Here is a 17,052-nt window from a genome sequence, read left to right on the forward strand (position 1 = left end):
CAAAATCATAAATGTAAAATAAACTGTAAAATAAATGTAAAATAAACTGACAATGCCATTGCTTAAAAAGACAAATTTAAACACTTGTCAGACAAGCAGACAACAAAAAGAAACTAAAGACTGAGCGACACAAGCACCACTAAACACTGGCCTTGTGCTGCAGAATGGTGATCAAATTCTGCAAAAATAAACAAAACCACATCAAAATGACTCTAAAAATTTGTTTTTAAGCATGCATTAGGAATTGCAATTACTACTTTGGATGTACGATTTACAACCATTTATATGTGAACAAAAGAGAGGCGAAACCTACCAAAGGGTATTTCAACTCATACTTCGGGAAAAAAAAACCTGACAGCTCCATTGATAAAAAAAAAAAATCCAAACGCCCAATAAAAAAACAACAGTACTCATATCCCAACATAGAAAACTAACGACAGAACAATAAGAACCTCATTTAACACATGGTTTGCTCATTGTTGACAGCGCTTTAGTCAACGTCCTGTTTAAGTTATTCATAACTTTGTTCTCGTTGGTTATCATACCATATTTCCTTATTTCATATTGTTCTATTTATGAATCAAATTTACGGTCAGATTCAATAAAAATCTAATAGTATATAATTCAATTTAATGGAAACACATGGTATAGTACTTGACGTTACCTTGATGATATGCTTGCTTTATAATAAAAACAATTTCTAATTATACTCAGGGGCGGATGCAGGAATTTTCGAAAGGGGGGGGTGCTAACCCAGGGCAAAGGGGGGTGCAGGGGGGGTGCAAAACATATGTCCCGATACAAATGCATTGATCGCCAAAAATAAAGGGGGGGTGCGCACCCCCGGAACCCCCCCCCCCCCCCTGGATCCGCCACTGATACTGCGTTATATATCTCAGGGATTTAAAACTAATGTGATATGAACAGCAATAGTTTTTCATTTCTTCAGTTGAATGTTTTGTTTCACAATGGCCACTTTTTACTAGCGATTTCTTGTTCCTTGTTGCCTAATGACCTTTTTCACTGATGCGGATGTCCCTTTCTACTCTCTTATACAGTGACTTTCATAAAAGTGATCAGTTTATTGTTATAGTACAAGGTTACCTCTTTTAAATGATATATTACATAGGTGAGTGTTCGTTCTTGAGATTAAAATAAATCTGACTTCAGTCAACGCACTATTATATATAATGCTCATATGTACAACTACTAGGTTGATTCATGTGTTGGTGGACGTTTCGTATTTTTAGTATATTCATTGTTCATTCAAACTTATAACTGTTCGATGCATGTACGAACTAAGCCAGATTTGAAGCACCTTGTTGTATTTTTCCCCTAAACTTCTTCCTAGATCAATTTCAATTGAAATTCAATGTCATCTTTTTCCTTTCTTATACATACATGTATGTATCATGTGACGTGTTAGGAATATCTCAACCAATATGTATCTATGTATTTGTGAACGGCACAACGCTGTGTACACACTTAGGTCATAAGGACGTCATGTACATGATATGCTTGTAACACAAAACCTGGCACTGTAGTTTGAGGTATAACTACTGATGTCGAACCTACATAAGTTTATGATCATCAACACGAATATAATTGACTCATACGATGTATGGTCTTAAGGTGCCAGAAAAGTCTTCTGATTTCTTAACAGTTATTTCCGATCGAGACACTTTGACTGAGTATGTAATGACATGGTGGCAATGCATGAATAGCAATGAAGTATTATGAATCATTCTCCAAATGATGAGGTTCAAAAATCTTTATTTGAAAAAAAAATGAAACTAGAAAATTGTAGACAAAAGAAAGTTGAACGCTTGCTGCTTCGATCCCGAGCTAACTGGCATGAGAATGGTGAAAAGTGTACAAATTATTTTTGTAAATTAGAAAAGATTTTTTTTTTATTAAGAATACCATAACAGAACTTATTGATGATAAAGGTCAGCATATTTCAGAGCAGTCAAAAATTGTGATGGAACAACAGAATGTTTATAAAAATTTGTACTTACGCAAAAAATTAGATTGAAATGATACATCATTTTTTAATCATAACATTAAGCTTACAGAAGAACAAAGTGATCTTTGTGAAGGAAATTTGACTTTTAAAGAATGTGCTAAATCTTTAAAGTTTATGACAAATGATAAAAGTCCTGGTTCTGATGGGTATTCAGTAGATTTTTATCAATTTTTTGGTAAGATATTGGCCAGTTTGTCTTTCGATCTCTTCACTTTGGATATGCGGGAGGTAAATTTTCTGATTTTCAGTATCAAAGTATAACAACTTGCAATCCTAAAGAGGGAAAAGACAGACAGTATATTAGTAACTGGCGTCCTATTAGTCTTTTGAATACTGATATGAAAATAGCTTCTGCTGTTATAGCTAATAGACTTAAACCCGTTGTACCATTTATCATAAGTGACACATAAAAAGGTTTCATTAAAGAGAACACACGCCTTTTACATGATTTGATGCACTATCTTGAGGAAAATATTAAGACAGGTCTTGTATTACTTGTTGATTTTGAAAAGGCATTTGATTCCTTGGAATGGTTATTTTTAAAAAATTCTTTGAAAAGCTTTAATGTTGGGCCTTCTGTATGTAGATGGGTTGAAACTTTATTCTCAGGGGCATCTAGTTGTGTTATAAATAATGGACACATGTTTAAGTTTTTTTTCATTTAAAAAGAGGTTGCAGACAAGGAGATCCTCTTTCTCTCTATTTATCTATAATTGAGATTGAATTATTATCTTTGAAATTAAAAGGTAATCCTGACATAAGGGGAATTACTATTAATGATAATGAATCCCTGTTAAAGTTGTACGCAGATGACACATTCCTTATGTTAGATGGAAGGGAAATATCGTTAGGGAAACAAATTCATGTTTTGAATCTTTTTATAAAATTTCAGGTTTGAAAATAAATGCTTCAAAGACAAAAGCACTATGGGTTGGAAGTAAAAAAATATTTTGATCTTATGTTATGTCCCGACTTAAAACTTCATTGGTCACATTCAAATTTTAAACTTTTGGGGATTGAATTTTCTTTAGATTTAAGTTGTATCACAGAACTTATTTTTGCTAAGAAAATTAGAGGGGACCCTGCAATTCTGCGGAGCTGGCAACATCGAAAACTCACATTATTAGGAAACTTTACAGTAATTAAATCACTTGCTCTTTCAAAGTTGGTCCATTTATTGACTGCATTACCATACCTATCACACTCCAGGTTAACAAAGCTCACTTCATTATTTTATGGTTTCATATGGAATGGAAAACCAGAAGGAAATTAAGCGAAAAACACTTATTGGGGACATTTCACAAGGTGGACTTAATATGGTACATCTTCATTCATTTAATATCTATTTGAAAATTAGTTGGATAAAAAGACTGCTGGCAAACCCTAGCTGTGGCTGGCAGCAGTTGTTACTGGCAGACCTTATGCAGTATGGGGGTGAAAGGGTTTTAAATTTTCAGAAAGAAAAGCTGATTGAGATTTCTAAAAGATGTAGCAATTCTTTCTGGAAGGATGTTTTACTATGCTTTTCTGCTGCAAAACCTATTTTTATCCTTAGATATTTTGAACTTATCTTGTGCAGTCAGTAAGTGACCTTATTAATCGTGAAAATATGATTTTTTATAAATCTGAGCAATTTCAAGAAAGAGTACAAACCAACAATTTTATTAAATATTATTGTTTGATATCACAACTCCCTAACACTATAAAAAATGTCTTAAGGAGAACTGTCTAAATCAAGATTTAGATAAGTCTAACACTGGTGATACTTTCTAAAAAAAAATCAGGTGTAATGTATATAAAAAACTTAGTAGACGAAGTTATTCAACTACCAACAATCAAATTTTTGAAATGGGAAGAACTGTTAGTTATTGATACTACAAAAAGGTCAGAGTATTTCATGATAACAAAAAAGTCTTGTAGAGATGCTTATTTAAGAACCTTTCAATATAAATGTTTGCATAGAATTATAGCAACTAATACCTTTTTGTACAAAATAAAATTAAAAGATACCAAGTTATGTACTTTTTGTAAACTTGGAGAAGAACCATTGAACACCTGTTATTGAATGCCCAATAACTTTTCAATTGTGGCAGTCTTTTTCCAATATTGTGAAACTTTTTTTGTAAATTTTGATCTGAACAAAGAGAATGCCTTTCTTCGTTGCAAACATGAAAGTTTATTATTGAATCTGTTAATCATAATTACAAAGAATTATATATACACATGTAAATTAAATGAAACAAAACCAAATATGATTGAGTTATAGAATAAAATAAAGAACTACCAATTTCTTGAAAATCATATTATAAAAAAGAATGATAAAGTCCAAGTTTCTGAAAAATTTTGGTCTCCATTACATGTAATATTTAACTAAGTATTGTTTTCATATTATTTATGTTTAGTTCAGAGAAAAGAAATAATTTATAAATTATGAGCAAATTTATTTCTTTAAAAACATTTGTATTAAAAAGTAAGTCATGGTACATAATGTAGCAAGACAGATGAGTGAAAGTATAAGTGTTGTATGTGAGTAAGACAGAGAGAGAGAGAGAGAGAGAGAGAGAGAGAGGAGAGATAAATCAAATACAATGTATCATGTTTATATGTAACCTAAAATATTCTTATTTTTAAAAATTAATTCGTCAGAGATTCATTTTGTATATTGTAATTTTTTTCTTCTGTATTTACCCCTTGATACCATTGTCAGGTGCTAGTGTAATGGGGTATGTAAAATCCTGACTATTGAAAAACAAATAAAAGATAAAACAGTTATTAAAATTTCAAAAACTTTAACCACTGAGTGAATATTTGTGGACGCCGCCGCCGCCGCCAGAATATAGGATTGCTTAGTCTTGCTTTTTCGACAAAAGTCGAAGGCTCGACAAAAGTGAGAAAATGTTTTATAATTGCCATTCTAATATGACATTCTTCTTTAGCTTTGGATACAAAGCCATTTTCTAATTCCAATAAAACATGGGCTGCACAAGATTGACGTCACAATTGAAATTGCAACTTCAGATGGATTTTGAATAACAATGGAGATCAAAATGAACACTTTTATTGGTGTTGCTTACTAGGAAATTAAATAAAATATTCTAAAAGTAAGTTTAAATGTTTCTTTTCTTTTTTTTATAGTTAAAACTATTAATTTTGTATAATTTTTCTGGTTCATCAAATCAAATTAAAATGGTGACATTTCGAGCGAAAATATATGTCCGCTTCGAAGTACAAAAGTTCTAATATTCCTATTAGAATCGAAATATTTGCCATGCTCTACGCACATTTTAACATAGGTAGGCATTATATTTGTCAATATCTGAATACCGAGCGTTAGCGTTAGCATTATAGAATTATTTCTTAAATTTAGTCCAAAATGACAGAATCGCAAGAATTCATAAAATCAGGCAATAGTTTCTGAATTTACCGTATATTTTCATGAAAGGTAAATTACCTGTGTGAGTATTAGGTAAATTCTGTCGGTCAGCGGTGTGATGACCAGACGACCATTTAAACCCATGTATTCATAACCGTAACCAAACTCTCCTGTGCATTGTCTAACCAATAATTCATCTGGCTCTTTTTCCCAATAATTCTTAGCTGACTCTCCCATTTAAACTCACGGGCATCTAGAATACTGAAATAAAACATAAAATACATTTTAATGTAAACTAAATACTTATAAACACAAAACACTATCAATTAAAATAAACTATTCAGTTCATTTATTTTCCTTGGTACCAATTTTTCGTGGACTGAGGACGAACTTTTATTTCATGGATATTTGATTACAAGGTTTTGCTAATCTCGGAATATATTGCCTTTAGAAACTTTATTATTCGTTGAAAATTTGAATACCCACAAACCCCATGAAAATTTGTATCCAACAAATTATAATGAATCCAAAGTACTAGTGAATCTAAAATTGTATTTTTGTTTGTACAAATTTTTCACTTATGTGCATTTTACTGATGACCAAGACTGACAGTATACAATTTTCTTCAAATTTGAATATCTGGTTACAAAATAATTTTATAAATATAACATGGGCTTTGAAACCATTTCACAGGAACCACTGGCCTTAAAAAATATTTTAAACTTGTAAAAAAGGGGAAGTATTATCTGTCACATACCTGTCTCTGACAAAATTATCAACAATATCTCTTGCATGTACATCTATAATTAGAACACTGTTGAATTTTGCCCTGTCATTCTTAGACAACGGAGATCTGACTTGTACTACTAAATCACCAATCTGTCCGTGAAGTCTTTTGGCGTATTCTTTCATTGCTGTTTTTTTCTGCTTTTTTAACTTTCCTAAAGACGTCTTCAACCTCCCACGTCCACCAAACTTGGTTCCCTGCTAAACATATCATACCCTGGTATCCCAACATCCACTGTACTCTGTAAGTAACAAAGTGATATCAATTAAAATGAATCCCATCACATGAATATGTTATAATTAAGCATGTATATATATATAAAATATGATGGACATTGTAAGTTGTAAAATGTCCCATAACCAGTACACATATTTCAGAAGCACTTTGATTGTCTGGTTATTTTTTACAGATATTGGAATACAGGAAGAAATGAAAAAATCTTACAAAATATATCACAAAGGAGAAACAAATCTAACAAATACACTCACAACGAGAGAAAGTTCTTGCAAAATCCACTTTAAATAAAATATCCTCAAAAAATTTACCTATAAGCAGATAAAATTCTCAAAATGAGATAAAATTCTTAAAAAAAACACTCTTACAAAATACATAGTACAAAAGATCTCATTAATATCTTTGGATACATTTGTATGTCTCTATTAGATATCAGTATAAATAAGAGGTTTGCAAGGACATTTCTTATCAGTAATCTTAATTTAACCATTTGAGACACATACCTATTTTTACCATCAGCACCATAGAAGAAGATGGCCTCTTTGGTAATCAGTCTGTTTGTACTCCTCATCTCCTCTAGTACAGCAGTCATCCAGTCCTCTACACGACCTTCAGCAGGAACATGTTTTCTAAACTCCATCACTTCACCTTCAGCAGAGATCATAGCTGTTACCACGGTTTCACCGTTAGGACCCTGTTGGAACTGCAGCTTGGCAATGTTGTCGTACATCTATAAATAGAAGAGGAATACATAGTTTTACAATAGGGTTAAACCCTCTTCACTACAACTAAGGGTCTCACAGGATCGTTGACACAAAATAAATTACTACTACGAAGTGTTTAAAAACCTTGGCTTCCCATAAGGCTTTGGCACAGCCAGTGACAGAATACAAAGTGCATCATTTTCAAACATGGAATAGAACACATATATATATAGTGAATGATTTTTATTTTACTTCACAAGTATTAACTTTAAACATGTTAAAAGAGAACCAAAAATGTAATAAACCGTACGAGTTTAAGAATACTTTTACTTGTATAAATCAATATTTCTGTTGTTCTTGAACGAGTTAAAAAAATGTGCATTTTTTTCAAGTTGTACCTACATTTGCTCTTAAAATATCACAGAAAGTTCACCTAACAGTTTAAAATTGGCATAAAACATATTTTATATTTTAAGGCAACTTCATACAAGTTTTAAACAAGAATGTGTCCCAAGTACACGGATGCCCCACTCGCAATATCATTTTCTATGTTCAGTGGACCATGAAATTGGGGTAAAAACTCTAATTTGGCATTAAAATTAGAAAGATCATATCATAGGGAACATGTGTACTAAGTTTCAAGTGGATTAGACTTTGACTTCATCAAAAAATTTAACCTGAAATGGGACGAATGGACGCACAGACCAGAAAACATAATGCCCTCTACTATGGTAGGTGGGGCATAAAAATTGTATTCATAGGCTTTTTTGCTTCTACTCCCTTCACTGGAACAATTTTTTTAGGGTATTTTTCATATTTCACAAAAACTCAGCTTGCAAATCTATCATTAGTCTTACCTTAATCATATGTTCCTGTACACAGGATGGATCACTGCTTCCTAAGATACTGAGAAGTTCATCGTCGGAAATAAAGAAGAATCTAGGGAAAGCATTACGTTTAGAGTCTAAGTAATCATTCAATGATTTCTGACACTTTTCAAGTCCCATACTTAGATTTTCTAAGTCAGCTAATCTGTTCTGTGCATGGCATGATGCCTTAATCAATGGAGTCTTGTGAGTTTCGTTCATTATCTGGAAATCAAGCAGTAATTGTTCAAGTAAACATATTTACATCAATTTTACAATGTATTGTTCAAATAAATTTGTGAGGGGTTTAAATAATGAGTAAATACAAAATATGAAATTCAATATTAAGATTTTTAATAAAACATTTTTAGCTTAATTTGCTAGTGTACTCAACTACTGATTGAAATCATTCTTTTATTCTTCAAGAAAAAATGAAGATTTGTAGGAAAATAACCCTACCACAGGATTTTAAAAGTAGAAAATTTATAATTCACATAAAAAAAGTGATTGACGGTGTTTGTAATTTGTTCAAAATATGTGGAGTGTGGAGATTAATAATTAATGTAAATCATGAAAAAGCCACATTTTTACATGTAAATATAATTGATGTGATTCTAATGCTGTCATGTTGACGAATCTTTTATATATATCCTCCATCAATATCCAATATCTCTTAATGATGACTTGACAGACCTCGTACATAACCTCTGTCAATATGGTTTATTTATAACCCTCCAATCAACCAATGAATGATTTTAATTATACAATACCTTTTTAAAAGTTTTATCTATACTGTCAAACTTCTTGGCCTCCTCTGGCAGCTGTGATCTGATGTCTCCTCCTATAAAGATTCCCTCTAAGTACATCCACTTTCTCTGTACGACCATCCAAACCTGTAATGTTACAGATAAGTATACAGTAAAACCTGTGTATAAAGATCACCCTGAGAACCAATGAAACATTACCTTATATGAGAGGTGACCTTTGAATTGAAGTTCAAAATACATAGATATTACTAGTCAGAAAAGAAGAATGTAAACTGACCAGAAAGCTTTTAGTTTAATAATGGTCACCTTGCCTTGGTGGCAGGTTTGAATATACATTCTTTTTCACAATTGACAATTTTATAACAAAAGCATTTTTTTAAAAACAGTTTGAATAATAATGAATATAACAGTTTTTTTTACATCCCAATTTACCTTGATTATTAAGAATAGTTAAAGAATTTGTTGTTGGTGGCATATCTTTGGTTCTCTCTGTTTGATTCATTCACCAAAGGCAATTTAGAGTTTTAGATAGGCACTTGTCAATAACTGAGTGAAGTAATTTTTCTGTAGTCTTGTTTAGGGCTATTCCATTAAAATGTATGTGGGAGGGTAGGAAAGGAAGTTTAATTATTGATGGGTCTTTTTTTTCAGTATGCTTTTATTACCATTATGCAAAATTATCTAAAAAAAATTCTTGGTTTTAGGGATATTTTAAAGGCCCTTCCTACCTTCCCACATGTATTTTAATGAATGGAATAGCCCTTAATAACTGTATACTCCTGCTGTGGAAAAATGAATTATGTGAAAACTTACATCTAAGACTTCTGAGATGAGTGAGAGACTTTTCTCCCAGTTTTGTACAGTGTTAAGGAATGGTCCAATGAACCTGGAGGCTGACATACTCTGTAAGTTCATGGCGCTATCATCAAGGATCTGTAATACTTCATCGATGGTACCCAGTATAAAGCCACGATTAGATGTTCCCTTCATGTAACTGTACACATGGAACTTCATGTTATTCCACGTCTCCTCTACTTCTTTCACACCCTGAAAACAAAATAATGAAATTATAATGAAATTTGTTTGGAACAGCAATTTTGATTGGATGATGTCATATGATTTAATGGGATAAAATTCACAGTTAACTTGCAAGAATCAATGCTCTGTGTAATCGCAGATGACATTACCAATAATCTACAAATAGATTTAACAAGCATGATTAAAAAAATAGAAACAGCCATATACTTATGTATTTGATGACATTAATTTGAGAATTCACAGTCACAAATATTCAATTTCTTTAAATCTAAATAATGATTCTGACAATTCTGTGCATTTTTGAACAATCACTAAAATTATAGATTTCCGTTGGTCATCTCAACGAGATTGATTTTCTCACTTGAGCCAGAACGACGAAAGTGAGAAAAGCAATCAAGTTGAAATGACCAATGATAATCCCTATTTTACAAATGATGATGTTGTTAATTTCCTTGACAACAGCATGTGTGCCCTTAGTTTCTAGCGGTAATTTTTCATACTACTCTACTGTGGTGAGAAATCAAATTATCAGTCAGTAAAATCAAAGGAAAATTTCATAAAATAGAAATAATGAATGCTATCAACATGTTTTAAACTTTCAGTACTGACCTGCTGTCTATAATGTTAACAAGTACAACCCACCTTTTCAATGCTCATTTCCTTACTGGCTTTAGTTACAATCTTAGCGATCATCTATAATGTTAACAAGTACAACCCACCTTTTCAATGCTCATTTCCTTACTGGCTTTAGTTACAATCTTAGCGATCATCTATAATGTTAACAAGTACAACCCACCTTTTCAATGCTCATTTCCTTACTGGCTTTAGTTACAATCTTAGCGATCATCTATAATGTTAACAAGTACAACCCACCTTTTCAATGCTCATTTCCTTACTGGCTTTAGTTACAATCTTAGCGATCATCTATAATGTTAACAAGTACAACCCACCTTTTCAATGCTTATTGTCTCTTGATATCTATGTAACTAACCTTTTCAATGCTCATTTCTTTACTGGCTTTAGTTACAATCTTAGCGATCGTCTCTTGATATCTATGTAACTAACCTTTTCAATGCTCATTTCTTTACTGGCTTTAGTTACAATCTCGCCGATCGTCTCTTGATATCTATGTAACTCCATAGAAAACACATTGGCCAGTGTAAATGTCTCAGGGTTTATATCAAACTTCTGTCCAGTCTTTTCCATTAATTCTTTCCAATGTCTGTTCAAAATACGTTTATAAAATATTTTTAAAAAGATTTAAATATCTGAGTGAAATAAATGATAATCCATGCAAGTGCTGAAGCATAAATATCCCCCATTTCACTATGGCAATATCTCTTTGATGTAGATATTTAACACAAGACTTATTTTAATTTCATTGTGTCAGTGATGATTTTTATCACAGAGATTTAAAAAATAATTACACCTTATGTAAGAATCTGGGGTTTTGATTGGTTAATAGCCAGTGTATTTTTCACCAATTTACTGTTATCAAATGAATATCGTTCATTTTTAACGTCGCCGGGGTATTTTCTAAAAGGATATGCCTTTTTTACCCTCTCTGCCGTGGTATTTGCCAAAAAATACTCTTATCCGACTGGACGCTTGTAACGTCACGATCATCAATGCGTTTTAGTACATTAACATTCGGTGTAATTAAACAGATATATCATGTTATTGAGGGGTATTTGCGAAAAATACCAGTCTTTAGAATGAATTTCCCTTGCCTTACGGCTCGTGAAATTTAACATTCTCTCGACTGGTATTTTTCGCAAATACCCCTCCTTAACATGATATATCTGTTCAGGAATGATCTGAACTGACAATTGTGGAAATCTTTTAAAACAGTAGATTTTGCCTCCGAATTGGTTTATTCTAACGCCACTTATAAGTCTTGTATACCCAAAAAATGTAAAATATGCAAAATTATAAGCTTAGTATCTTGGATGAGTTTGGTTTTTTATAACATATAACAAATTTCTGACATCTATTATTTTTGACTTTACTAATTGATAAGTGTTTCTTGTTTTTTATATAGATTAGACCGTTGGTTTTCCCGTTTGAATGGTTTTACACTAGTATTTTTTGGGCCCTTTATAGGTTGCTGTTAGTTGTGAGCCTAGGCTCTGCGTTGAAGACTGTACCTTCACCTATTATGGTTTACTTTTATAAATTTTGAATTGGATGGAGAGTTGTCTCATTGGCATTCATACCACATCTTCCTATATCTATGAGAACACAAAAAGAACAAATTATTTACCTTTCTCTAAGAGCATCATGTTTAAGATCAACAAACAATGGTAAGGCATCTCTGAATTCTTTTATCTTAGATTCTAATGCTCTGGCTGTCTGAGATGATTTCACCTCTCGTGGCATCTTTCTGATGTTCTTAAGGAACAACTCTATACCATCTTGTAACACTTGTACATTAAGATTGGACCATAAGGTTTCTGCCCATTGTTCTCTGGCAGCCTGTAAATATATGTGTATTATAACTTATGTGTATTATAGCATATACATGTGTATTATTAAACATATGTGTATTATAACATATGTGTATTATATGCTCAGACAGAATTTTTACTAGCCTAGCCTTGTAGGCCTGTGGTAGATGGCTAAGACTGAAGAAACTAATGCATTTTAAGGTTAAAAATTATAAATAACATCAGGTCTTAATTAAAACATGTTTCCATCAATTTTATATCTGTCTACTTTCGAGAGTTCTAAGGAAAATGATATTTTAATGGTAACATAAGACCAATCTTTGACCAAGAAGTATCAATTTAAGTACATAATAAGTTAACACAATTAATTCCTAACAGCTTATTTCATCAGTCATTTTTCTGCATAGTTTCTAAACATACCATTTGTTCTTCATACAGTCCATAGACCATTTCAAGTCCTTTCATTTGTTTTTGGACCTCTAACAGATCAGGGTACATTGTGATGGCTAGATCAAACAACTTTTCAGCATTGGCCAGTTCCTGTCTTACAGTCTCTAAATCACCAACCTCTTTTCTGAAGGTTTTCATTAGCTCCAGACCTGAAAAAAACCCAACAAATAATACATATTTATTGTAAACCATTGTTTTTCATTCATTTTTTGTACATATATTAGGCCATTAGTTTGAATTGTTTTACATTGTCAGATTGGGGCCTTTTATAGCTAACTATGTGTTATGAACTTGCTCATTATTGAAAGCCGTACGGTGACCTATAGTTATTAATTTCTGTGTCATTTGGTTTCTTGTGGAGAGTTGTCTCATTGGCAATCATACCAGATCTTCTTTTTTATATCACAATATCTCTAGGGGCACACAGTCCTAGAGTGGTTGAAGAAGATCATCTACTATATCACTAGCCTGTCAACACCATGAACATTGAGGTTGCGAGTTCTAACATGTAAATGGGAGGAACATTAGATTCAAATCTTGATCAAAAAGTTGTGCTTCAGCTATGGCTTGTTTAGATATGTACTTTAGCAGTGCTTTGCATGTATTTCAATATGGCTGTGCTGTTATATATCTTGTCTGCATGCTGTCTGTTTTAATGTTGTGTTTATGTTATTTTATATTCGGTAAAAAGCTCTTAAGAGCTTATGTTTGCATTGTTATACATTTGTGTATGTTAACCAAATCAAAATAAAACTTTCGTATTCATATTCGTATCTTGACTGTGGATTGATAGTTTCCAGTCAAAGGTCAAAGTTTTCTACAGTCTTCATCCACTAAAAGAGACTAGCAGCCACAATATGGTCAATTGTTAAATTGAAAATGGTCAGTCACAGTATCTTTTATAAACCATCCTTTTCAACTGTTTGATAAATTGTAGAACATGACTCTTACATGTAAAGAGCATGTTAGTTGTTCAAGGTTAGAAAAAAAAAAGGGGGGGTCTATTTATCTTTTAAATCTAAGGAAAGGCATGATAGTCTAAATATTTTGAAAAAAATTGATCACAAAAAATATAGCTTTTGACATCCTAATATTAAATTAGTATGAAGCCATTACACTAAACCATTAAACAATTCAACTGACCTTTATCTAAATCTGTTCCAACAGCTCCTGGGCCAGATTCATAGAACTTGGTCAAGAAAGTCGTAATATCCTTCTTAAATTCCTTTATCTGGTCTGTTGTATACTGTTAATAAAAATTATGATGTAGTTACAATTCAAAAAAATGTCCAGTGGCAAAAATAAATGTATATTCAAGATGAGAACATGCACATTATGTACCCAGATTTGTAACAGACGAAGTTATGATTAGCCAAGTTTAAACATGCTTGTTCACAAGGTAACAGTCTCCAGGAAGTCATATCACTAATCCTGCAAGGACACACTGTTGTAACTCTAGATTTACCAGTATTTGCTCTTACTCTTAAATGCCATTGCTATTTTGGCATACTCGGGTGTCTTCCTCCATCCTATATCTTGGAGTAGCAGATAACGCAGGTCTAGATCTTTGATGAAATGTGCAAATTTTTGAGTAGCATGTAATTTATGTGTAAGACTTTTGATGCAAATATAGAAAACAGGCCCGTAGCCAGGAATTTCTAAGGGGGAGGGGGGGGGGGGGGGTCGTTGGACTCATGAACTCCACTTTAACAGTCACAATTTGATCAAACATTGACTTTAACAGTGCTTATTTGATTTCAAGGGGGGGTTCAGACATGGCTACAGGTATGGAAAATTGTGTGTTTTATAATAATTACAGCTGTCTCAAAATTAATGTATGAAGCTCAAAATTTGTATAAGAAGACAATGACATTAAATTATATACCTCAGTGAACTTCTTCTTGACATTAAAGAGGCCAGCATCTGTATTTTTAGACTTGTACACAAGTTCATCCCAAATCTGCCACATCTTCCATTGTAACTCTTTCTCCTCGTCAGTTACCTAGAAACATTAAAAATCATTAAATCACTTTCATGTAAACATCGTCTGTTACCTGGATACACATTCAAAATTTATTTAACTTTCAATAAAGCACATGCAACAGCACAGTCATTTTTAAAAAACTTTTTTAAAAATTTTGTTTTGTAGCAAGAATTCTTGACAACATGAGCTACCACCTATACTGAAAAATGTAATACTTATATCTAATGTCTGAAAATTCTTAGCTGCTTTTAATTTTGTTCTGTACGTTTCCTCAATATTTGGTCAATATAAATATGATATACAAACCTTTATATCATACATGGCTAGTGTCCTATATCTTTCTTGTATGTCTCTGATCTTATTTTCTACATCAAGGGACATAGCTTTGATATCAGAGATTGTTGTTAAAACAAACTTAAGGTCTTCTAATGAGTTAGGTGACTGTTCTAAATCATCAGATTTGTCCTGAAAAAAATAATTTACATATTCATCATAATGTGCTCACTCTTATGAGTTTTTATATTCCTTATTAGAGAGCTACTGTGGAAAAAATAGTCATTTTGTTTACATAATTGAAGTTCAGCAAGAATATCTCTATGAAATGATCTATATATTTGTTGTTAATTTGTCATTTTAGTCTCTTGTGGAGAGTTGTCTATTTGGCAATAATACCACATCTTCTTTTTTTATATATATGTTTTTACATACAGTATTTGGTTCCATTGTTTGAACCCAAATGGATATATCATCTGCTTTTAAATGCTGTTCCTTTGGATTCATAATGATTCATGGGAACTAATTTGAAAGCATTTCATGGGTTCAGGGGAACCTCAGATTTAAATGATCAACAAAAAACAATTTTTTTATTGGATTGTATGCAGAATATTGAAAACCCATTATATCAAATGTCCACAAAAATCGGTAAACACAGAAAATAGGAATCCATAGTATTTCCTAACAAGATTATGTCCATAGTACAAGGATGCCCCACTCACACTATCATTTTCCATGTTCCATGGACTTTGAAATTGGGTAAATATCTAATTTTGGCATTAAAATTTATACTGTAGGGAACATGTGTACTAAGTTTCAAGTTGATTGGACTTCAGCTTCTACCTTGACCAAAAACTTTAAACTGAAGCGGGACGAATGAACGAACGGACGAACGGATGGAGCCACAGACCAGAAAACATAATGCCCCTCTACTATCGTAGGTGGGGCATAAAAATAAGTCAATGAAATAGAAAAAGTTAAAAAGATTACCCCCTATAATATATAGTTCTTGTTGTATTGAAACAAAATTCAAAAACCCTGGCATTTAAAATTAGGTAGCTTTGAGGTTTTCAATATGAATACAGTCATTAATTTTGTACATGTATGGGTCTTATCTTTAAAAATAAGAGTGCACAAACTCTATATATTATTTTGGAAACAATATGTCCAGTTTTCTCCACTTATTTTTCAGCAGCAAATGCCTATAAATTATAACCCAATAATATTCCTGAATAAAAACTTACATCTAGGTCATCTCTGATTTTAAAGAGACTTTCTTTAGCGGAGTCTCTGAGTATTTTACCAAGACAAGCTATCCACTGTTTAGCATTGTCCTTGACTGAAGACGCCAATGGTCCCATGTGTAAACGTACACATTCTTGATCTTTGACTAATGGCTGTAGATCTATCTCATCAATTGTCTTATAATAATATTGTAATTTATCGTCGAAAGCCACGACTGTTGGACCCTTCTGGAACCATTTATCGGCAATTCCTTGTTTATCCACTTTCCAGATACTTTTATATTTCTTCCACCTATTAAGGTACCTTGTCATGTTAGTAAGAGTACCCTTTATATTGTTCTGAATTGTCTGTACAAAGTCTATAACCACAGGGTTAACAGAGATATCGGAGAAGAAACTGAACACGAAAGCTTCGTCCTCGCCCTCTACTTTCTGGGGAGGTGTCTCAATACATGTGCTGTTCATCCATCTCACAAATAACTTCGTCCTGTAATACAATAAAATAGAGAATGGAGATGTAGAATACTTGAAAGAGACAACAACACGACCAAAGAGCAGACAACAGCCGAAGGTCAGTAATGGGTCTTCAATGCAGCGAGAAAGTCCTGCATCTGGTAAAAATCATTTATAATTTTTTTTTGTATCCCAAAAATTATTGGTTTGTGTGGATTCCACCGCATATATGTATAATACAAGTTATTTGATAAGATACTTGACGTTGAAATCAATGTTTTTGTTTTGTTTTGGAGAAGAATATAACTGTATTAAGTAAGTCAATGGAAATATCTGAAAAAGCTTTGCATATTTACCCAAAAAAAGTTCATGACTTTTTGAAAGACTAGCCCTGAATACTGAAGCA

The 17,052-nt window shown here is 32.4% G+C and overlaps 2 protein-coding genes across 4 annotated transcripts in view; both read right to left on the reverse strand.

Moving 5' to 3' along the window:
- The window catches only part of LOC139527472 (uncharacterized), a gene marked incomplete in the record, with an annotated part of 613,988 nt that overhangs the window by 263,902 nt on the left and 333,034 nt on the right, over window positions 1-17,052 (reverse strand).
- LOC139527460 (dynein axonemal heavy chain 10-like) overlaps window positions 5,560-17,052 on the reverse strand; it is a 36,078-nt gene continuing 24,585 nt past the window's right edge. For all 3 annotated transcript variants that reach the window (XM_071322927.1, XM_071322929.1, XM_071322928.1), the window contains 13 exons: window positions 16,194-16,680; window positions 14,983-15,141; window positions 14,578-14,694; window positions 13,836-13,938; window positions 12,663-12,841; window positions 12,059-12,270; window positions 10,861-11,017; window positions 9,571-9,804; window positions 8,761-8,883; window positions 7,982-8,215; window positions 6,924-7,150; window positions 6,157-6,427; window positions 5,560-5,660 (listed from right to left, as the gene is read on the reverse strand). In XM_071322927.1, the coding sequence (XP_071179028.1) occupies window positions 6,271-6,427; window positions 6,924-7,150; window positions 7,982-8,215; window positions 8,761-8,883; window positions 9,571-9,804; window positions 10,861-11,017; window positions 12,059-12,270; window positions 12,663-12,841; window positions 13,836-13,938; window positions 14,578-14,694; window positions 14,983-15,141; window positions 16,194-16,680 (2,389 nt within the window). In that variant the 3' untranslated portion in view covers window positions 5,560-5,660; window positions 6,157-6,270. The remainder of the gene's footprint in view (window positions 5,661-6,156; window positions 6,428-6,923; window positions 7,151-7,981; window positions 8,216-8,760; window positions 8,884-9,570; window positions 9,805-10,860; window positions 11,018-12,058; window positions 12,271-12,662; window positions 12,842-13,835; window positions 13,939-14,577; window positions 14,695-14,982; window positions 15,142-16,193; window positions 16,681-17,052) is intronic.

This window comes from Mytilus edulis, chromosome 6, assembly GCF_963676685.1.
Source record: "Mytilus edulis chromosome 6, xbMytEdul2.2, whole genome shotgun sequence".
Lineage (NCBI taxonomy): Eukaryota > Metazoa > Mollusca > Bivalvia > Mytilida > Mytilidae > Mytilus > Mytilus edulis.